General features: G+C 42.6%; 1 protein-coding gene and 1 long non-coding RNA gene across 2 annotated transcripts in view; one reads left to right on the top strand and one right to left on the bottom strand.

Moving 5' to 3' along the window:
* Positions 1 to 23205, bottom strand: part of LOC144121655 (uncharacterized) — a 153081-nt gene that overhangs the window by 106882 nt on the left and 22994 nt on the right. The gene's annotated exons all lie outside the window — the stretch shown is intronic.
* Positions 243 to 19874, top strand: LOC144118846 (carboxypeptidase Q-like). The gene is made up of 6 exons (XM_077651640.1): positions 243 to 579; positions 2860 to 2999; positions 4136 to 4529; positions 17858 to 18107; positions 18600 to 18703; positions 19252 to 19874. The coding sequence occupies exons 1-6, from the start codon at positions 364 to 366 to the stop codon at positions 19825 to 19827; spliced, it is 1680 nt and encodes a 559-aa protein (XP_077507766.1). The 5' UTR covers positions 243 to 363; the 3' UTR covers positions 19828 to 19874.

The following is a 23205-nucleotide window of genomic DNA, read 5'->3' as shown; positions in this document are numbered from 1 at the left end:
TGACAGACGCCGCGAGGCAAAATGATGTGATGCGAGAGCATAGCACACAGCGGCGAGAAAAGCTTTTCCCACTCTCAAACGGCCTCGCTTGTTGTTCCCCCTTTGTAGGTCACGGTGTGCGCCGCAGTTATTGATGTGGTCGCTCAAAGGCACGCTTTAATGAAGGCTTCACTGCGGTGTATAAGTCTCCTGAGATAGGAAATGTGCATGAAAAATGAGGCTGAAAAGCGGCCAGGGGGAGATTGTGTGAATAAAAGGTTTTTGACTGAAACCTGCCTGCGATCCTTTATTTTATTAGCAGTTGCCTATGAGACTTGGTATTGGGTTTTTATTTTATTCCTGACGTAACTTATCAAGAGAATTATGCTGTGCGAGAGCATTACGTCACACGGTGGTGCAAAAAGGCTCTCCTATATAAGAGCGAAAAAAACTGCTCGACTGATTGGGTTTTTCCACAGCCACCTACACATAGGAGAGGAAACCGCCTACTTCAGAGGAGTACTTGCCCTTCGCTGGACTACTTTTATGGGAAAATGTGGCCGCCAAAACAAGCGAAGAACGGTTTCTCATATTTGTCAGGTACGAATTTTTTTTTATCTAACTGACTGATTCGGGACACCAGGGAAAAATGACATTGAGAAAGGCGAGCCCACTAATTTCTATATCCGCGGCGTGAGTTACTTGCTCAAGCTTAGAGAAATGTAAAACATTTAGCTTACAACGCTAGCAGAGCTGCGAATGTTAGTGTTGCAACTTTACTGTTACATCATTAGCGTTGAAACGTTACCAATTATACTGCTTCGCTTTGTTATGAATCTCTGTATTCTTCTAACGGATTTATGTGCCTTTATTGTTACATATTGCAGCGACTACTGGCTCTTGGAATCTCCCGCATTCAAAGCGGGATAAAACTTCAGGTGTATTAATATTATTTACGTGAAAGCGCTCATCAGACTGATACGTTTTGCTACGCCCATCAGTGTGCAAACAGAGGACCTGTGGTGTTTTAAACACAGGAACAGTTTGTACGGGTACTAGCTGGCATGAAACAAAGTTATTAGGATTTCCGGTCTGTGCTTTGTTGCGTATTTTGCCGCAATGCACGCAACAGCAATAAATTATGAGTGCCTATTTCTCAGAAGGATATAATGTACGGGGATAGCAACAAAAACGCCTTGGAAATAGGAGAATGCTCCAATCAGAGCTTCCAAAATCGACCTGGATGCTCGATCGTTAACGTATGAAACGCGTTTTGATAGGTGCACATTGCTTGTAGCCACCAACCGTTTGGTATTTGTTTTTTCACCCAAGTCTGACAGGCAGTGTCTCTAGTCTTTCAGTGGAACACAATTTCCATTTGAACTGCATCTGGAATGGCTTCGCCAAAGTGACGTTAGGTCACTCAAGAAAAATTCGCCCGAACATCGTAAACTGACGGGCTAGTTGATTTTCCAGTTCGCCCGACTGGAATAAGTGAGATTGCAACACCCTGAGCTACAGCTTTGTAGTTCTGCTTGCCTATATTTACTTGATTCAGGTTTGCTTTGTCATTGGGGGCTCGGCGAAACCTTCGCAAACTGCATTTTTGTTTTGTATAACTAGCCGTACAGTTTGCGCCTCCAGTGGGGGGGATAGGTCGAGAGTACGTGTACTCTTTCTGCACTTTATGTGGAGACAAGCGATCGCTAGGCATTTTTGTAGAATTCTTTGATCCTCGTCTGCTTATGAAGCGTAAAATTCTTAGACATTGACAAAAGCTACACAGAGCCTTAAAAGCATAGAGAGCACAGAAAGGTTTCTTGCTTGCGCTATAATAATCACCTAACCGACACAGGGCATCGCTTTCCTTACTTTCTCTGCCCTTTATATCTACTGCTTCATTTCTATAGTGCATGTTAGCTAACTGTGTCCCTATTCTAGTTAACCTGCCTTCCTTTACCACTGCTCGCTTTTTTTTTCTTCTATACTGTGATAAACAAATGTGTGCCTGTAATGTTTACTACTTTGTTACAAACGAAGCTAACACAGTGCATGCTTTTCCCAGTGTTCATTTCGAAACCGAATTTCGCGTTAAAATACAGCAACTGCAGAGCAGTCATTGTGGGGCCTAAAGCCGCCTCGAAAACCAAGTGGATTCCTATTTTGGTGGCGCTGGTAAGTATATTTAAGGAGCGTGCAATGGTTTCAATATTGCTTAACTTGCAAGATCGGCTTTCTTGGACATAACCTATAATTTTGAGTAAACTGTTGAGTATTGTAAGGAACTGTTATGAGTATATTGGTGAGAATGGTCTGAATTGTGACGGGTAACAAATCCTAGCGTTTAGTGTCTTATTCCTACGCTCACACGAAGCATTTAAGATTGCTAAATAAAACAAATAGGGTGCGTCTTTGGCGGTAAATAGCAGTAATCTACAAGCGCCCCAAGAGAGGACCAGCAGATATGTATATATTATTATGAAGCAATTTTAGGGTCTGCAGAATAATTGTTTTCTAAAGCAATTTATGTTCAGAAATACGCTTGTCCAGCATTTCTGTGTATGTCGGGATTGCGCCATATCTACGCACGAATAAAAGTATGTCTTTACGTTTCGTGCGTACCCTAACCGGATTTAAGTGCGGTGTTTAGAAACAGGTAAAACACGAAGAGCTGATAAGACTCCTGAAGATATTTAAGACGCAAATTTCCGACATCTGCACTGATGGGTGCTTGCATTATGCAGCACTCATCAGAACCACCATTCTAAACGAACCAGATATACAGGTCATGTGTCGTAGCTTCATTTAAAAGTGTTTTTTTTGTAACGATAGGTGGTCATTAGTAAAAATAATAAACTGCACTCTACTCTTCTCTCTTAGGTGCGTTTACCACCACACGTCACTATCCCAGCATGTCTGTGGTGGCTGCTGACAGCACTCGCCTTGTTGACATGCGGCGCCAAAGTTATTTCCTGCAATGACATACAAGCGTCATGCGAAGATCAGCAGGTCTTGCCATGGTACAGCGTAACAATGTGTTGAAATTTTAATAGAAAATTGGAAGCCTATCTTGGGGGGAAACAAAAATTAGGCGTACAAGGGAACAAAACACGAAACCTAGAGCTTTCAGGCATGTTATTTTAATGTTTAAGCCCCGTTTTCTATATTCAATTTTTTCAAGTTTTTTACACGATAGAGCTGAGTTCCTTTTAAAAAAGCGCGTAGTTTGTACACCGTTCGAATAGGGCCTGTTGTATAAATGGATTAATGCATAGAATACAATTAACTGCCACACCGCCAACATTGACGAGCATACAGGTCTACAAGTGTGGACAACGTACATGACGCTGCCATTGACAGTTTTCTGCCACAGGTGAACAGCGTACATAAGAATTATGAAGATATTATTTCTTAGGAGCTTTCAGTGCAGATAGCCTGACACATATGACCACTGAAGTGATTTCTCTAAATGAGCTCAATTCATGAATTTGCGCTGCAAGCTTCTCTTTTGCAGTCAGTGCACATTTTCGGTGTATCTGTGATAAAGATAATTGCTCAAGATGTTGCATTATAATGAGCTTTAATAACACAAAAGATGATGAACCGCTAATATGGCGAAGTCGCAGCGGATTTATTTCTTATTCGGTGCAGGCCAGCGAGCGAAGAGCACATCCAGACTTTCCAGGTAAATAAAAATTAGCTGTAAGACAATTAACATAAATCAAATGGAGACAAACATACAGCAGGCGCAATATTCGAAGCCCTTCGGTGGTTGTGCTCGCCGAATAGATAGAATGCAAAGAATTTGGGTCACCCAAGTGTAAGGTGGCGTCCTAAGTTGTTCAGTGGTCGCGAGATATGGCTAACAGAAAGAGAATAATGGTTACTTGAGATAAAAAAAGTTCGATACAGAGGACAACAATGGGCTTGTAGCGGCTGCCTTACTACATGTTGCTTTTCTATTTATCTGTTTGGCTTAACTTTCAAGCCCATTTTCCTAGTATTTCGATCCTTTGTTAGCAGCCTTGCCAATGCCACCTTGCTCGCTGGGTGAGACCTAGTCGCAATTAAAGCAATAACTAGGAGCGCTTTTTCATGCTCGTTTGTGTGTTTGTTTAGTTATTTGCGTTTTCATTCGCATTTTCATGCGGCGCAGGAGCCTGGTCCAGGAGATACAGAGTTACGCGCCTATTGTGAACAAGATCATCAAAGCCGTTGTTTACGGCTCAGAGAAGAACAGGACGTACGAAGAGCTGGCTATGTTTGTGGATAAATTTGGTTCAAGATTCACAGGCACCAGTAACCTGGAAAAAAGTATCGACTACTTGGTACATCTCCTGGAAAGTGAGGACTTTGACAAAGTGTACACAGAGCCGGTGGCAGTACCACGTTGGGTTCGAGGCAAAGAAGGGGCCCAGATGAGATACCCAAGATTGAAGAAGTTACCGATTTTAGGCCTTGGGGGAAGTGTAGGGACTGGTCATAAAGGTGTCACTGCGAAAGTCTTCGTCGTCGATTCGTTTTCAGAGCTTCAAAAGTACAGACATCAGGTACGTAGTTTTCTTGCATCAATGACTGTGTCGCCCAGAATATTTGTTTTTATTCTGCTACCCAAGCACAAAATCTTTCAGGGAAATGTATGACGTATTAAGTGTTAACCTATTGCCGACACCGTCTTTTTCACTACGTTAACATGACACAACTTTTTGTCACGCCCATGAGAGTGATAATGTTTTTTTTTTAATTTTGCTGTCTAGTGATTCAAGGCTCCAATGTGTTGATTCCAAATATGCGGGGCGTTACAAACTATTCAATAAAGATTTTTCATTGAAAATCTCTATAACTAAACAATTATCTACTTCAAGTTTATTTGCATCTATACATGTGCAGATGACAGGAGTACCGGCAAAAAAAAAAACTAATTCGGCGTTACTCTGCTTGCACAACATGCAAAAATGGCACTATATTCAATAAAGAGTATTCAGAGGTGCAGTGACGGATAAGCAGAAGAAAAGCGTGTAATCTTTGTAATACAAAAATACATGCTTGTAAAAAAATGCTGTAGAAAAGTGCAAGAATTGAAGGGGAATCAAATTTTTTAGTGTAGAAAGTAACACAAAAGAAACAATAGGTGTGTTTTATGGTGTTTAACGTCCCAAAGCGACTCAGGCTATGATGGACGGCGTAATGAAAGGCTCTGAAAATTTCGGCCACCTGGGGTTCATTAACGTTCATTCAAATCGTACAGTACACGAACCTCTAGAGTTTCACCTTCATCGGAATTCGACCGCCGCTGCCAGGACCGAACCCGCGTCTTTCGCCTCAGAAGCCGAGCGCCATAAACACAGTGTCACCACGGTGGCCCACTGGCGAACCAATACTGTCTTGCATAAGTAACAAGGTATTTACAAGCATAGTAAAGAAAACTGGTTAAACATTCCTTGACCTTCGTCAGTACGATACTAGCACAAAATATTAGGTGTAAAAATGATTCACAATAATTCCTTTAAAAAGAATATATAGGCCTGTATCAAGTTTTATGAGCTTAATAAAGGTGGCAGTATGTATTGCTAAATTTGTTGACCGTAATTTGTGCGTGGTTTACGATCTTATTATCTTTCTCTGCGACGTTTTTTCTTACTGTTGGTATTCGCTTTCAATAGCGATAATAGCTAAAAGAATTTGGTGTTCTGTTTTTTCACGGTATTGAAACGCTTGAGTAAAACAAAATCATAAATGGTGGCGATCAATTCTGAGTTAAGGGCGCTGGAAAGAGGCTGCGTATGTGAATAACATTGAAGAATTAGTAATAGCGCGTACTGCTTTCATGTGCAGTGAGAAAAGTCTTGTCATGTTAGACATTGTGGCGCTGCCGTAGACTGAATGGCAGTAATTCAGATGAGAAAGGAAAATGGAGTTATGCAGTAGTTTACACCAAGCTGCAAAAAGAACTGAAGTTTCTCTATTACTCCCCCAACACGAACAAGTTTGTTAGCAAATGAGTCTATAAGAGCATCCGAACGTAAGTTCTCCTGAAATACATCCTCGAGGCATGTAATTGACGGCACAAAGTGGACTAACAAAGGATCCATTTGCTGATGGCCAACAATGCTATCTTTTATTGCTTTTAGGCTCAAAATGTACAGCCTTTGTCTTGTTATTACTTATGCACAGTGAATTTAAGTGAGCTCCATTCATTAAATTGACCTGAAGCCGCGTTCACATTGAACAGTTTATTTGCACAGCCGGATTAAAAAATGACGTGCCCTCAGCGTATATGATGAATTGCGCGCTGGCCTCAATATTTTTATGTCAATAATGTAAATATTATATAACAAGGGTCGAAGAATGCTTCCTTGATGCAATAGAATTAATAGATAAGCAATATGAAAGAGAATAATTTTTTGAAATCTTCTGACACCTGAACTGCAGATAGCTCTTAATTGAGCTTAAAAATGGCGTCCTAAAACCGCACATTAGTAGTTTCATGACCACAGTGGTATGATTAATCATATTAAATGGCTTTTAGAACTACATGAAAACGCCTAGTGTTATTATGTTTTTTTTTTCACAAGCTTGTAGTATTAGTTAATACTGTGTTAGTAGAGCCAACCCTGCCGAGCAGCTCGTTGGGAAATCGAAGAGACAGTCAATCAGTACTAACATTGTGTTTTCCCCAGAAAGCAGTCATTCTCAGTGTTATTAACTTTTCTAGACATTAAAAAAACAGGCAAAGAGGTGGTTATAGGTCTATAATTAGACAGGTTGTTTTTATCACCAATATTGAAAAGGAGTGCCCCCGCAGCGGTGGCTGAGTGGTTAGGGCGCTTGGCTACTGATCCGCCGTTCCCGGGTTCGAACCCTTCCGCGGCGGCTGCGTTTCGATGGAGGCGAAATGCTAAGACGGCCGTGGTGGTAGTGGAAACATTTATTGCCAAATACAGATGGAGGCAAACCCCCTAACATGGCACGAGGCAACCCTTAGGGGGCTGCCCTTACAGGGCAAAGGACAGCCCTTGGAGAGCTATCCTCTTCAGGGCGTCGGTAATTATCCGGCGCTGGTCAGCAGCAGCGGAGCTGGCCACGAGAGTCTCCCTGTATGACTCCGCCGTGGTGGGGAATGGAGGGTGCGGGAAGGCAGGATATGTGAGGAAAACATGAAGGAAGTCTTCCGGTTTCCCGCAGAGCTTACAAGAAGAAAGGAATTGATCGGCGTAGCGGGCATGAAGGAGAATAGGGTAGGGAGCAGTTCGTGTCTGGAGTCGGCGCCAGCGGGAGGCCTGGGTTAAGGTTAGAGAGGGAGCCGGCGGTGCGTAAACGCGCCTTATATCTCGGTAGTAGGTAAGAATATCTCTGAAGATAATCAGACGCTCCTGGGATGGTGGAGGTCATCCAACTCTGGCCCGGAAAGTCAGACCTCGGGTGAGGGATTGAACCTTCTCGTTACCCGGGAGGTCTGCGTGTGCGGGGGTTCAGATATGGTTTACGGGGTGGGTGGGGTGCCAGAAGAGTAGAAGCCGAGCCGCGGTACGGGATATCAGGTCTTTGGCGAAATTGGATCGGGAGGATTTTGAGTCTGAGAGAATTTTGGTGGCAGAGGTGGAGATGAGAGCGAGTGCAACGGCCGCTTCCTCTGCAATTTCCGACGAGTCTGTGGTGACGGATCCTGACCATTAGTGACAACGAGAACCATGCGGGAGCCCGACGAGTCATGTGCTGTGCGATGACAGTGCACTTTAAAGATCCCCAGGTGGTAGAAATTATTCCGGAGCCCTCCACTGCGGCAGCTCTTTCTTCCTTCCTTCTCTCAGTTCCTCCTTTATCCCTTCCCTTACGGCGCGGTTCAAGTGTCCAACGATATATGAGACAGATACTGTGCCATTTCCTTTTTCCCAAAAAACCAATTGTTATTATTCAAAAGATTGTAACCCAAACGAGCTGCACGCGGTTAGGATATATGCCTTTTGCAAAACACAAATTATATACATCAACAAGAACTGGGCGTATCAGATCTAAAACGTGTTTTACTGGCAGATTTCGAGGTAATCAATGCTGCAGATTTTACTGTTTCTCAGAACAGAGAATGTGAGATAAATCTCTGCGGCGCTAGTTGGACGTAGCAAATTCGCTATCGCGGTTTCTGGAATTGTGGTAATCCATGGACCGTGAATTTTGCGAGCTATTAACCAGAAGAACGATACAATTTTTAAAAGCGTTAGCTAAACGCGCGCCCAATAAAAGTTCACCATTAAGCACCAATTTTCGTATGCCCTCTGGATGCTGATGTTCAATGATAAGTGCTGTGCTAAGGTAGCTCCACGTTTCGTCCATTCACTTTATAGCTTAGGGATTAAACAGCCTATGAAGCATATCTTTCCCAGCTTCCCTCAGAGTTGTAGTTATTTGATATCAGAATTTCGTAAATTTCACTAGATAAAACGCGTTTCTTGTGTCAGAAATTGCTTAAATAGAGCATCTTTTTCTTTGATTAGTTTCAGAAGTGTATTGGTACCCAGGGTTTTATAGCTTTTTTAGGCTTCGGCGGTTTGGGGTAAAATATTCCGATTAAGACTTTCTGAAAATCAACAGAAACAACTCGTACGCGGTGTGTATACGGCAGACTGATTGTACACATGAGGCAAATTTATTTTCATTATTCTAATGCTTAACTTCACACGTGTAGCCGGTTTAAAACCTTGAAATTTCAGTGGAGGACAGAGTTCAGGTTTTTTATCTGAGACATAAGATTACTTGAAAAGAAATACTGACAATTGAGCGCTAATGTGAGCACTGATTACTCAGAAGTTCTTTTCCCTCGAGTTAACGTTAGTAGTAAAAACATCAAACTTTCGCAGTCACTGTTTACGCGAGTTGGTCTAGAAATGGTGTTACAACAAAAATTTTCTTCTAATAGTCGAGCTAACTCGGCAAGATGCTATGTTTCGTTCATCATGTTAATATCTATATCGCCATACAAGACCATTTCGTACCTCTTTTGTATTATACCAGGGTAAGAAGGTTCCAATATGCGCAAAAAAATATTTGCCACATTTCCGTGGTGAGGCCGATATAAAACAGAAATTATGCTCTTGTTATTCGTGTGAGTCAAAATTTCAAAGTCCGCATTTATCATCGTAAAAGCGTCCACTATACCACACTGAAAATTTTTCCTGGCCCTCAAAAGTACTGCTCCGTCGTTTTTGTCAGAATGATTTGGGTAGTGGCTAGGGTAACCTGGGATCTTGATTACTTTCTGTCCGCGTTGGTACCATGTTTCACAGTGAATGATAATATCGAATGGAAAGTCAAAGCATGAAACTAATGCACACAGTTCATACGACTTCTTGCGCATTGGCTGACTGTTTAACAGAGAAAAGGACGTGTATGTTTGTTGTGATAAATTTTAGTCACACTCGCAGGGGTCCGATTATCAACTGCCTTCTGTGTGAAAGGCTTTAGGAAAAATGCTTGGTAGACAGGCAGCTCATTTAATCTCGTCGATGTCCTCAATGCAAGATGTGCATAGTACCTTCGAAGTGCCTGTTTTCCGTGCGAAAACTTTGCTGCCCTTTGTTTACGAATATTTTCATTCTTTTTATATCTTTCGTTTGAGAACATGCCCAAGAAGTATTTTAATGGGCGGACAATTGTTCGCATTGATGAATACTGGTGAACAATTGGAATAACATGCTCTCGGGCAAGTAAGATCAGTGGTTGAAATTTTATTTTTTCTCGCCTTATCAATATCCGCTCCCCATTTCGCATGACAACTGGAAGGATGTTAGGTCATTCTTTCTCTTTCCGCGGCACACGGTGGCGCATGTCTACATCGGCACCAGAAATTGGCTGTGGACAGGTCTTTGTTGTCGCTGACCGGAACGCCTTTGATCATATTATTATTGTTCTTTTACTATTGTTCTTGGTTTGTAACCCCATCTTCAAGGACTTCTAGTTGTTGTTTTACTTCTTCGTATCCTTATCACTGTGCCTGCATTTTGTTTGTTTAGCGCTTAATTTTCCTTTTCGATTTTTCCACAGCGTTCAGCCATATCATGAAACTGTTCGCTAAAGAAATCCATACACTTTTTCAGCTCTTAATATTCATTTCGAAGCTCTTCCTATAGGTCACTGTGCCTATCTCGCATTCCCTAAATAAATCTTTCAACAGTTTTGTGACTTAAGCAATTGTATTCTAGCCTAATATTTCGGCAAAAACTTGGCGGCAGCGGCAGTCGAAGAATAATATTAAAAAGGCCTAGGTACAACTCATTGCAGAAACCTCGGCGGGTATAAAATATGCAGAGCGAGCAAAAGAGTCCACAGAGCCGCTGCTGCCAAGTGACGGAAGCTTTGAGGCGCGGCTGATTTTGTACTATGCGCTTCTGTCGGGCAGCCGATCCTGATTCACGGTTCGCTGACGTCGCGCTGGATACTCCGTCATTTTATATAGTGGCGCCGAAACGTGTCATAGTCTAAGAGATGCAGCACGTACAACAGTGATCCGGCGAATATGCCGTCCAGTCTCTAAGCCACCGGGAAATCCGCGGTAATGTCCTGTGTGCTAGATATGCAGAATGAGCGAAACAGTCAACACTGTCGCCGCTGCCAAAAGCTACGCACAATTGCACACAGAACTGATTAACAAAACAATTTATCTAGTTCTGAATTTAGAGGGCAAGGATAAATTGCGAAATTCAAGGCAGGCAACATCGCATGCGAGCTCACATTTAATACTTCTTAATCGGCGTTGTAGTTCATGATATCGAACGTCAAGAACAGGATTTCAAAATTAGTTGGGTTGCTTTTTTCGCGTTGCAGATCTATAAAATAGTGTCGCTTCGGGCAGTATTGCCACGCAAAAAAATTTAACTGCTTCTACGCACGAATTACACAAACGGCGTCTCTATTTGCTGCATTAGAAATGCGAGCGACGACATTTTATAAAAGTGCAACTAGGGAGAGTTAACTTTGGAATCTGTCAAATGCGTATGTGTGGCGAACAATATTTTGAATTTCTTTGCCGATCAAGAAACTGTAAAAACTCTGCTCACTTTCGATATTTGACGGCCTTCAGTTTGCGAAAAAAGTCCTCTAAAATAACCTTAAAAAATTTATCAGTTGACTTTATTATTGATTGTTTAATTAAAAACTTTATTAGGTACATAATATCCTCCGTGCTGCGGAATCGACCCACACAAATCAGATTTTTCTATCTCTCATGAATTTTCAACAAAAAAATCTGCACTATATAATTTGAACCACAAGGTATATATAAAGCGTAAGACATGTATAAACCTCATCTTTCCGCAAAGTAGTTCAAAATCATAAGAGCAGCAGTTCTTTCGAATGAAGTCTGTATTTTGAAGCGGTAGCAGGCAAAACGCTGAGGAGCCTGTGTGCAGTGCGATGTCAGTGCACGTTAAAGATCTCCAGGTGGTCGAAATTATTCCGGAGCCCTCCACTGCGGCACCTCCTTCTTCCTTTCTTCTTTCATTCCCTCCTTTATCCCTTCCCTTACGGCGCGTTTCAGGTGTCCGACGTTATATGAGACAGATACTGCGACACTTCCTTTTCCCCAAAACCAATTATTATTATTAGCTACGGCACTGCAGATTTTGCGAAGTAAGTCTTTTGTGTAAACATAATTTTGCTCGCATGGTTTGTGCTTCCCAAAAATTTCGATGAAACATAGTCCTACCTGCATGTAAGGAATACATTACGTGAAATTCAGCGTGGTAGGCTCTCACCATATAAGAACTAGCTTTATATCCCACTGCGCAGACTGCTCGGGACAGTTTTCAAGAAGAATTCGAATGCTTTACGATCGAATTTTGTCACATTATTAATTGTCTGTTTCTAATCGTTCTGGTGTATTTTTATGCAGCGGGTGCATGTTTGTTAATTTGTACTGTAGGTTGCATTTTAGTAAGCTTCAATATTAGATAAGTGTTATGTAAGGGAGGGGCAGGGCATTTAATGCAAAGGGAAGATTACGGCTGGTTCTTAAGGGTAACGGAATTGATTCCAAGAGAAGACAAGTGTAGCAGGGGGATGGCAGAAGGTTAGGTGGGTGGATGAGATTAAGAACTGTGCAATCATATTGTGGGCGCAGCTAACAAATGACAGGGTTAATTGGAGAGGCATGCGAGAGGACTTTGCCCTGCAATGGGTGCAGTCTGTCTGATGATGATGATGATGATGTAAGTTCTGCATAGAAGATGGAACAAGCGAAAACGGAGCCAGGACAAGACGTAGCAGGCACACACAACACCTCTATACATACCAGTGGTTTATGGCGATGAAACAACAACCTTTATATGTTTTTCCTGGGCTACCGCACACTCCGAGCTAGGTGATGGAAAGATATTTTGATGGTGAAAACTGTCACTTCTTTTTGCTTATAGAAACTGACGGATCGCTTATGCATGTCTGCTTATTCTCTTTGATCAAAAAAGCTCCCAGCAGATCGCGCTCACTGTCGATTTCTCCCGACCGTTAATAGTAGCGCGGTGATGCCGAGTAGAACAATTGCGGCAGTCACTGACATGCACAGCTAAACTACTTCCTGTGCCGAGCCCAAAATTGTTCTTTGCTGCACCAGACGTTCTCCCTCCAGTCTCGACAATATACATTTTGCTGCAGGACAATGGGATGAAAAAGACCACAATATACTGCGCGTCATAAACATCCTCTAGTTGTCGGTTCCGCAAGCGCCAGTTTCCCGCTGGCCACATGAGATTTGAGTGTAAAAATCGGAAAGTTTACGGAGGTCAGAAAACAACAAACAGCGTGGTTCCCTATACGCGGAAAATCAACCAAGAACCCCGCAGTAGCAACCTAGGTGGCGAGTGGGCCACCTATGTCACGTAACCTTGTAGCGTCATGGACATCTCCCCAAAGGGTTTTTAGCAAACTGCTCACTAGGACAAGTGCCAGTTAAACTAATGATTGGAGGCAAGAGTAGGCTCGGGAAGAGCAAGCTGAGAAACACAAGCCGCATCGGTGGCAACATGTGACATCGCAGATCAGTATCGCATCGTTCAACTGCTGCCCCACTGCGCCAGGAATGTTAACAGGACTCCCAGGGATTATGAATATTAAAAAGAGAAGGGACATTTCTTCATATATTGGCACTAACCCACCAAGTCTATCAAGGACAATGCGGAGGTCTATAGAAAGGAAAATTATAGATGAAACCTTAAGAGACCGGAAGCGGGCATAGTGGGTAAGAGTAGAAACTCGAGTTAATGGCATCCTAGTAGAAATCAAGAGGACGAAATGGGCTTAACTGGGCAGTACATGTGATGCGAAGGCAAGATAATCGCTGGTCTTTTAGGGTAACGGAGTGGATTCCAAGAGTATGCAAGCCTAGCAGGGGACGGCAGTATAGGTGGACGGATGAGCTTAAGAAGTTTGCGGTGATATCGTGGCCGCAGCTCGCAAAGGACAGGTTTAATTGCAGAGACATGAGAGAGGCCTTTTCTCTGCAGTGGGCGTAGTGAGGTTGATGATTATGAGGACGATGATGATGTGTACCCACCAAATATTGTCCCTAAAGCAACCAGCTTTACAGTGGCGTTGCTGCCCTTATTATTCTAACTTTTTTTTGTGTGGGGGACAAAGGCATCAGGTTTACACTTTTTCTGTCCCATCACCATTACGAGAGATGTTCGTGATGTTTACTGGCGCTGAACATTTCGAGAAAAAAAAAACAGCCAACTGAAATTCTGTCGCTGCTCTAGCGACAAAATTAGTGTTGTGCATGCCGGATTGTTTTTTCTTAAGTAACCTTATTTCGATAAGTAATATGCAGAAAACACTGGTTAGGCCGATAGCTACAAAGGCTAGTGCCCGGTCTAATACACAAATTACTTGTAATTCATCTGCAGAGCACGGAAGGCTGAAGAGTTAATCGTGATAATAGTGCATGTTTACAATATACACACAAGACAACCCAAGAGAAGTGTAGAAAACTCTGAAAAGAATGCAAAAGAATACAAAATAATAAAATGTACAGAAATAGGAAAATAATAGACAGGATATAAAGGGAATAAATAAGAGAGAGAGAGATAAAACATTTATTATTTCATTGTAGTGTTCTACGATGATGCGACACTGGTCCTCCAGACCATTGCTGGTCAGGGCTGCCTCTCACTGCTCGTATGATGTCTGTAATGTTCTTAGATGAGGTGGTTTTTGGGGACAATTCCAGGAAATGTGAAACAGCGTAGGCTTTTCGCCGCGCCGTGAACAGAAGGGGCGGTATTTGGAAGAGTGAATGAAGCTGTACAAGTACAGGTTAGGGAAGGTATTCGTTTGTATTCGCCTCCAAAATGATCTATTGGTCCAGTGTGTTTGTAATTTTGACCATGCACCCTGATTACTTCTGACTTCTCCGGTGCACAGCGAAGACCACTACTAGCGGCAAATGTTTCGATAATCGATGCCGCTTCCTGTAGGGCTTGTTCCTTTTGTGCAAGGGATCCCTTAGTCGTCCAGACAGTTATATCGTCTGCATACAGTGTATATCCTATATCGGGTAATTCCTGCAGCCGACGAGCCAATCCTGTCATGGCAATATTGAATAAGAGGGGAGAGATGATTGATCCCTGCGGAGTGCCCTTGTTTGGCATTGGTATGGTATCTGGTCTGGTATTTCCAATTCTAATTGTTGCAGTGCGGTCTGTGAGGAAAGCTCTAATGAGTTCAATATCTTCTGTTCACATCCCAGGGAGTTCAGTTCGCGGACGATAGCTTCGTGTGAGGCATTGTCAAAAGCTCCCTTAAAGTCAAGCGCCAGGATCAGATTCTCGCTTCCTCTTGGGATGCCTGTAATAACTTCCTCCTTAAGCAAGAGAAAGGCGTCCTCGGTTGAGAGACCGCGCCTGAAGAAAATCAAGGACTATGGAAAGAGATCCCTGACCTCAATGAAATTCACGAGGCGGTTTTGGATAACTCGCTCATAGAGCTTCCCGAGACAGGGTATAAGGGAGATCGGTCTTAATGTTTCAAGGGTGGGCCGCTTCCCGGCCTTAGGAATTGTGATAATCTCTGCATGTTGCCTGAAACGCTTTTGTGAATTCTTGACGCCTCATTTTCGTGTTTGATTTTCTTATTTCTTTGGTGGAAGAAATAAGAAAATCAAACACGAGAATGAGGCTTCAAGAATTCACGAAAGCGTTTAGGCAAAATTTTATTAGAATAGTAATGCAGTTTTGAAGACATTTTAAAATTTCTGGCTATTTTCATATGGATAAGAAATACGTTCCATATTTTCGCTCCATCTAACTATATCCGGCGTTCACTGTATACATCGCTTCATTTGGGAAGGTTAAAATTACATGTGGATGCTAGTCACGTATTACGGGAAGGTAGGCTAAAAGGCTTAATGGAAGGGAGATTTATTGTTTGTTTTGTTGTTTATCAAGAGTGAGATTTCATAGTTGCGCAATGATGGGAACGAGGATACATGATTAGCGTCTAAAATGTTGCTCCTAGACCTATCTCATTCACATCTTATCGTGTTGAATGCTTGTTTTTGGAGACGAAATAAAGGTGATAAGTAGGTTTCATATACTTGACCCCAAGATTCACAGCAATAACTGATAGATGGATGACTGAAAGAGTAGTATAGGAAGCGTATTACATCGTACGGAAAATAAAGAATTTTAGGGGGGCACTTTGTTGACGCAAACTGCGGTGAGGCGAAAACCTTTAGCGCGGTGTTGCTGCTTGCGTCACTGATATGTGGTTAAGGTGTTAATTAAGTACACAACTGTTTGTGAATCATAATTGCTAGAGACACTGGCGGGCGTTTGGAAGGCATCCGTCTGACTCGACGCCTTTCTGCAAACACTCTCCAGCGTCCTCGACAAGGCGAACTACATACGCGTTGCAGGAAGTATCGTAGTCGTTAGCACGCTCGGCTGCGGAGCGTAAGGATGGTGGTTCGTAACCAATTGTGCACAAATATATATTTTTTCTGATCGTGTTGAAGAGCGTAACGGACGGACGGACGGACGCGAGCATGAGCCATTAACGGCTTTCGCCTTAATATTTTGCCGTAATGAGCGTGTGGAATTCCAAACGTAATATTTTCCATGTGTGGTTAATTTGTTCTTTCCAGTGTAAATGGTAATCAAAAATGACCAGTACGAATTTGAAATACGGGACTGGTTGTGTTAACGAATTACCTAGAGAAAGTGTAATTCAATTGTTGGTTGTCTTGCACCTAGAGTGAAAATGAGGCACTTAGTTTTGTCTGCATTCAAGGTTAAACGATCTTCAATAATCAGGAAGGCAGGATTTTCTGTTCACTCATTATTGTTGTTTGAATTACCGGAAAAGATTCCCAGTAGCCATTTGGGCGGGGTCATCTGAGTACATTATTAACCGTGAAGAGTGAAGCGCCTGTGGAAGATCGTTTATTTAGAGTGAAAACAATATGGGACCCATACCCGAGCCTCGTGGTACACCGCAAGATATAATTTAATACCTGTCATCAAATTATTAGGAAATATTTTTCGATTACGAGAGAATTAATAGCTGTGAAAGAATTTAAGTGAGCTCCCTGAAAAATCACAGTTTCCTAATATATGCAACAAGATGGCACTACACACCATGTCAAATGCCTTTTTAATATCTCAGAAAACAACCACAGCCACGTTATTTTGATGCATGGTGGAAATAAGAGTTTGTGGTAATGCGAATACAGCTGTTAACGTTGATCTGTTTTCAACAAAACGGTTTTGCTGAGGGGCAATATTTATAATTATCTCTAAGATATGTTTTAACTTGTTGCGCAGCTAGCTTCTCGAAGAAAGTGTTAAGTAAACTCAGTGCAGCTTTTGGCCTGTAACTACCTTGCAGGCTTGGATTTCTGTTTTTCTGGAAAAGCAGCGCTGAACAGACGAGGACAGAGACGAGGCGACAAGGACGGGCGCTGATTAATGCGGCGAGTTGGGCGTGTTGGTACATGGTTTTCTGGAAAGTAGTACATATAGGTACTACTTTAGCAACTTTGAGTATAACAGCTATTTTCTATGGAGTGGCTGAACAAATGGCGTAGGTAAGGTCTGTAAGGACCAAATGTATTAAGGTTTTCTTGGATTTCCCTTATCTGTATGCCATCAAGTACAAGTGCTTTATTTATTCCTTTATTACAAAGAACAGACGTTATGCCGTCAGTAGAAACGTCATGAAAATCGAAGTGATTGCACGCAGTATTAGTAGCACATCATGCAGATAACTGCTATGGCAATTGACTAGTAAGACTAGAACCAATGTTAATGAAGTAATCGTTAAAATCATTAGGAGCATGGGGAGTGATATTGTTGGGGTGACATTATTTCATCGTTCTGTCCCAATTACGTTTGCGATTATTTTATTTAGTTGTTTCTTGCCCTGCTTGTGTTCCATAACCATTTTTGCATAATACATTTTTTATTTTTCTAATGATTGCAACTGACTAATTCCTTAAATACGCAATCTGCTTAAAATATTATTCATTTATTTTATTTTTCTTCCAGCTGTGGTAGTATCAATCCTTACTCTTCAGATAACAGTTATCTATGTGCAAATGGGGTCATCATATTTATGTTCAAGATATTCACAGGTTTGTGTATTTACATTAGTGTCAAAAGAAACAAAATCTTCAAATTCAATATTTACGTTCTCATAAATTCTATTTTGAAAGTTAATACACTCAAGTTAGTTTCAAACTCTCATATAATCAATACGGAACGATCGCATTGGGTGACTTCGACTAGGCGGTAACATGCAAGCTCTTGGCTCTTTATAGACAGCAAAAGATTTGTTGAGCGAACATTAGTTTGGGAATAGACAATATTATTCCTGAAAAAAAACATTGTTTTCGCAGCTTAAAGGCAAGATTGTCGTCTTCAATGAGCGGTACACATCGTATGAGGAGACAGTCAGGTACAGACTGCACGGCCCGTCCGCGGCTGCCAAGGTAGGCGCCGTGGCAGCGCTTGTGCGCTCAGTGACGCCACTCTCCATAGCATCTCCTCATGGAGGGAATACAGAATACACCAGGGGAGTTCGCAAAATACCAGCGGCTGCCATAACCGTTGAAGACGCCGAGCTTCTGAAAAGACTTCAAGAAAGAGGTACCTGGAAGTCGTCATCTAATGCTCATTCTACAGAACATGCAGGTAGCATTGGAAGTATTCCATTCCGGAAGGCTGCTTACTAGCGTTTATCAAGCAGCAAAGCGCTTTGAACAATAACAAAAAGACAACGTATATCTCCTCAAAGTCAAATTCTGGTCAGTTTTTTACACCACGTAAGAAGCGGAAATATTTTTTTAGAAATAGCGCTTCCACAGACGGTCATACGCCTGAGGAAATTGCAGCACCCGATGTGGAAGTAAAACTTGCCAAAATATCTCACCTACCAAATTGTTTCAAGGCGTTTTCGGCCTCAATTTATGCAAAGCTCAGCGCTTTCATGTGGAGGTATCTCATGTTCTGAAGAAATGAACCAGAAATAAACGTCCTACTTAACAATGATTTCTCTATAAAATCAGTTATTAAAATTTATAATTATAGAACCTGTTGACAATCATATTAATTCTTATAAGTCTTCCTTTTGTTTTCTAGGTATTACGCCAGTCGTCAAACTCGTCATGGATGCGAAGTTCCAAACCTCAACATTTTCCCTGAACACCGTAGCTGAAATTAAAGGCCACTCCTTCGATGACGAGGTGCGCCCTACGATGGGAAATATACCACTTATTTTGTCCTTGCCATCCTTGTCTTCTGGTCTTCTTCCAAGTCTTCTTGCGCTGTTTATCTGAAAAATATGTACCAACACGCCCAACTCGGCGCATTAACCACTTATTTTATGTTTTAATTTATCAGATTCGTGATACAGCACTTGAAAGCGATTTTTTTTAGGGGGGGGGGGGGGGGGGAGGGGTTTGTCAGATTCGCACCAACAGCTACAACTCGAGATTTGTTTTCCATCTAAAAGCCTGTAGACTCCTCTCTTTTCATTACTTTTACCTGTAGCTGACGTCCGGCAGATTTCTTCCTAATACTGCTATCGTCGAAAATATGTGGGTCAAAATTAAAGCTTTTCGCAATACAAAAATGTCACTAGTATTTCCTTCTACAACGCAGGCACGCCTCCAGAACCAATGAAATAAATAGGTGTTAAGAAACTAAGAAGTGTTGTAATATTTTTTATTGTCACCACTTGGTTTGGAAGACTTTATTAATCAGCGTTCTTATCCGCGGGGTTCAAACGCAGGTCGTCATTGTTGGCGGCCACATCGACTCCTGGGACGTCGGTCAGGGTGCCATGGATGACGGTGGAGGCGCGTTTGTGTCCGTGCAGTCGCTACGCGTTCTGCGTCGCCTCGGACTGCGGCCACGTCGTACTGTTCGTTGTGTGCTCTGGACCGGCGAAGAGATGGGCTATATCGGCGGAAAACGCTACTTCGAACTGCATGGCGAGGAAACGATGGAGCGCGTAAACATTGCTATGGAGTCCGACTCGGGCACATTTAGACCCAAAGGACTGGGCTTCACCGGACGCAGCGAGGAGGCAAAATGTATCATCGCGGAAGTACTAAGTTTGTTCCGCAGTATTAATGCCTCGGAACTAACGCTGGGAGCCGAAACGCCCGACCTTACCGAGTGGGAAAAAAGAGACGTACCCATTGCTTCGCTTAGTACTCATAATGAGCGATACTTTTACTTTCACCACACAGAGGGAGATACGATGACAGTTGAAGACCCCAAAAACTTGGACCTCTGCACTGCTCTGTGGGCTGGCGTCGCATATGTTTTAGCAGATCTGCGTGATAGCCTACCTCGAGCGTAGTAGTTCCCTCGGCATTTTGAGCTTGATGCTCGTCATTTCCAAAATAAAGAGACCACCAAAAATAAAGCTTCACAGTGCTTATCCTTTCCAGTCGTGTGCAGGCACCGGATTGCCTGAACACGAAAGAAGTCCGAAGAGTCTCATGAGAAGAATCTTCACGTTAGTACATGGAGTTCTGTTTGACAGCTAACAAGTAGGCTCAGGTGAGAGCTGCAGTGCGCTTCTGACTATTTCGTACAGGAGAAGGGGTAGGAGGAAAGGCAGGGACGTTAACCGGAAAAATAACCGGTTTGCTACCTCACACGGGGAAAAAGGGGTGAGGGGATAAAACATTTGGAGGAGAAAAGAGAGAAGCCGAAAATTGAAGTCTCTATGCAAGGAACAGCGTTCGCAAAAGTCGCAGCCTATCATGCAGGCCAGAAGTTCTCAAGAAGCGGAGCAGTGCCTTGGAGGCCTTCACCGCCGACGATTGCGGCGGCCAGTGGCTGAGAATATTCATTTCCATCAGTGGGCGTGGATCTAGAAGGTCCAGCGCAAGGCAGAGAGACTGTCTTTCGGCGCTGTAGGCTGGGCATTCACAAAGAATGTGGGCTATAGTCTCTTCAAACCCGGTGATGGCGCATGCAGGGCTATCAGCTATACCGATTAAGAAAGAGTAATGCTTGGTGAAAGTACACAAAGCTACGGGCAACACTGCAAACTTGCTTCATGTTGTGGAAGGCCGGATGGAAGCGGGAGCTTCAGATCTGGGTCCAAGAATATTAAAAGTGCATTTGAAAATTGGTCTGAATTCCACGCTGCAAGCGTGACCACCGCGCCGGTGGTCTGAATCTACCCGCTGCGTCGGTCTACCATCGTTACCACGTGTTGAGCAAGTAGCGCTGGTTTCCTTAAGAAAGAGCGTTATCTTACGTAAAGCCTATCAGCACATGCAGAACAAGGCAGATGTAACCTTTTCCTTACGCCAATACTTTTGGAAAGAAAATCCCACATTTATAGTTTTTTCCGCGTGCTATAAACGAATCGAATTCTATTCCTGCAGAGGTATCACAATCAGAGAACTTTGCACAAGAGTTAGAGAAATGGCATCCTCCCAATGACTAGGTAAAAAATAAACAGCGCTTGCAATGCACTTTTTGTATGAAATTTAAATTCTTTCATTTCACGAAGTTTCTTCCACTGACTATTCTTCGGCACAGCAATTCGCCCGTCTGTTTTTTTTTTATATTTGCAGCTCTTCTTTTTTTAGGCTTGCGCAAGTGAAAGAAATTACTCGCTTTGAGTAGCGCTGCTATAACCTTCATCCTGTTGTTCAGTTTTTATCGTTGTTTTGCATGTCAAGTCTTGTATTGCATTGCCAACCCTGCTTGGGCCCTTCTTGGCCTGCAGTGTCAATAACTAAAAAAAGACCACCGCTGCCTATAGCTGCGCTGCAACTTTTCAGACTACTATTTGATTTTCATCGCTAATAAGAGCATTCACTGGTTATTTTGCTCCCAGTGGGCATAAAAACTTAGAACACAAAAGCTGCTCTTGCTCACTGCCTATTTTGGGCTTCAAAATCATTTGAATATTTTGCGATCCTGATCACGCAATATCTAAATTTTTGAAGGGTCTTTACACTTGCGCGTAGTGCTGTATACTTTCTGCTGGTTGTCCAGGTTCCGTATTTCGACTTTCGTTCCAGCCGAGATTGATTCCATTCAGCCTCTTGATATCATGGTCGGTATGAGATGGGGCTCGTGCATTTTTGTTTGTCTGTTTTGTAACCTTAGGAAAAATATCATTCAGACATTTCGTCTGCACTCGTATCGAGTTGTCCTTAATAGAGGCGAAGTCTGCATGTGTCCACATGATCTCAGTACTATTGATATTGCTTCGAATCCTTGCAGTGTTTGTTCATTCATTCTTCAAAGCTGCCGGCACGCCACTTGATCGCTTTTTTTGCGATGCAAGACGCGACCAGATTTATCTCGATTGATCTCATCTAGGCAGAGCTGTTTCTGCGTTGTTCCAGAATGTCCTAGTAACTTTGCACGCTTTATCTCGAAAGTTCGCCGCCAGCTTTAAATTGAGCACGCCCGACAGCGGCGGGCGTTCCATTCGACGACCGCCGAGCAGCTTGTTGCTACGCCGAGGCTTAGTGTTTCAGTCGATTGTGGGCGCAAGTCAGCCCAAAGAGTTGTGTTTAGACGCAATTTCCCCTTTCATTTTGCTCCCCGGATTACAGTCACCACTTCGTGGCAATATAAAGCCTTTACACAAAGGAAATTAGAGAGACAGGATGAATATTTTACAGGTATTGGCGTTGTGATCTATTCCATGATCTATCTGTGGATTTCTTTTCCAACAACGTGATATAAGCGACACTATAAGACAGCACAGAATGAATAGATTTGTACTGTCGTTTCTGTAGGGCTGCTCATAGAAAATTTGTGTGGCCATCCCGATTTGGCTGCACCGTGCCAAAATATATGGCCTTTCGAAAGCATGCAGGCAAAGCAACTTTTCCAGTGCACGTAATAAGTAAAAACAGCCAAACGTTATCGGGCCAGGGTACCAATGGTTGCCAAATTTTCGAAATTCTAAAAACTGATATGGCTACCACTAACGACTGGCTACAAATCTCTATTCTCAACTAAGAGCCTAAGTGTGATGCTTCAAAAGTTAATTATTGAAATTAGTTAACCAGCCTACTACTCAAAACGATCCACTGCTTTTCTGGTGTCCTTAAACTCCGGTAACACTATGTCGCAAAAGGCATATTTTTAACCCAAAATCGTATTTTCGAAAATTCCTTAAAGTCTTTCCTGTAACACCTGGTATACATCGCGCTCTGGGTTTTTAGATAGGCGATCTTCTACTGAACCAAAACGACATCCTGCGCCGTTTTTCTGTTCCTGGAGGTTAGCAAGGCAGCGGTAATTTCTTTTCAAGGATGGGTGGGAAAGGCAGGCTAAAAATAGCACAATAGCTGCATTCCTTCCATGGAGACAACAGAAGTATAGGAACGAGTAGTTCGCGCATTGCTGGATTTCAAAGATTTTGCGATGAAGCCGTTTTTAAACGACGATGGTAAAGGTATAGTGCAATGTAAGCTGGCCATTAACAACACATGCATGCGGCCATGCGTGGCGTTTTTGAGAGAAGCTGATATTCCGAGCCACGTGAGGACTACTTATGAAAGATGGCGCGGCAACGAGTGTACCAGTGTTCTTTTTTTATAGTACAGCACCAGAAACACAAATCAAGCTTAACAGGACATTTCTGAGTGCTAACAATACGGCTGTTGGAATTTCATCATTTTGTATTTGCAAAGTTCATCGGCTAACTTTATCATTGCGCTGCAAAGCACAAAAGGAACATAAAGATCGAAGA

This window comes from Amblyomma americanum, chromosome 2 (genome assembly GCF_052857255.1).
Source record: "Amblyomma americanum isolate KBUSLIRL-KWMA chromosome 2, ASM5285725v1, whole genome shotgun sequence".
In the NCBI taxonomy this organism is placed as follows: Eukaryota; Metazoa; Arthropoda; class Arachnida; order Ixodida; family Ixodidae; genus Amblyomma; species Amblyomma americanum.
Note: the sequence above shows the minus strand (reverse complement) of the source record. Positions and strands in the feature narration are given on the sequence as shown.

What these genes read in the sequence shown, in the direction of transcription:
- LOC144118846 (XM_077651640.1), top strand. Translation starts at nt 364, where the DNA reads ATGCTGTGCGAGAGCATTACGTCACACGGTGGTGCAAAAAGGCTCTCC. An exon ending in GATCAGCAGGTCTTGCCATG is followed by an intron (nt 3,000 to 4,135) that starts GTACAGCGTAAC and finishes CATGCGGCGCAG; the next exon opens with GAGCCTGGTCCAGGAGATAC. An exon ending in GCCACTCCTTCGATGACGAG is followed by an intron (nt 18,704 to 19,251) that starts GTGCGCCCTACG and finishes GTTCAAACGCAG; the next exon opens with GTCGTCATTGTTGGCGGCCA.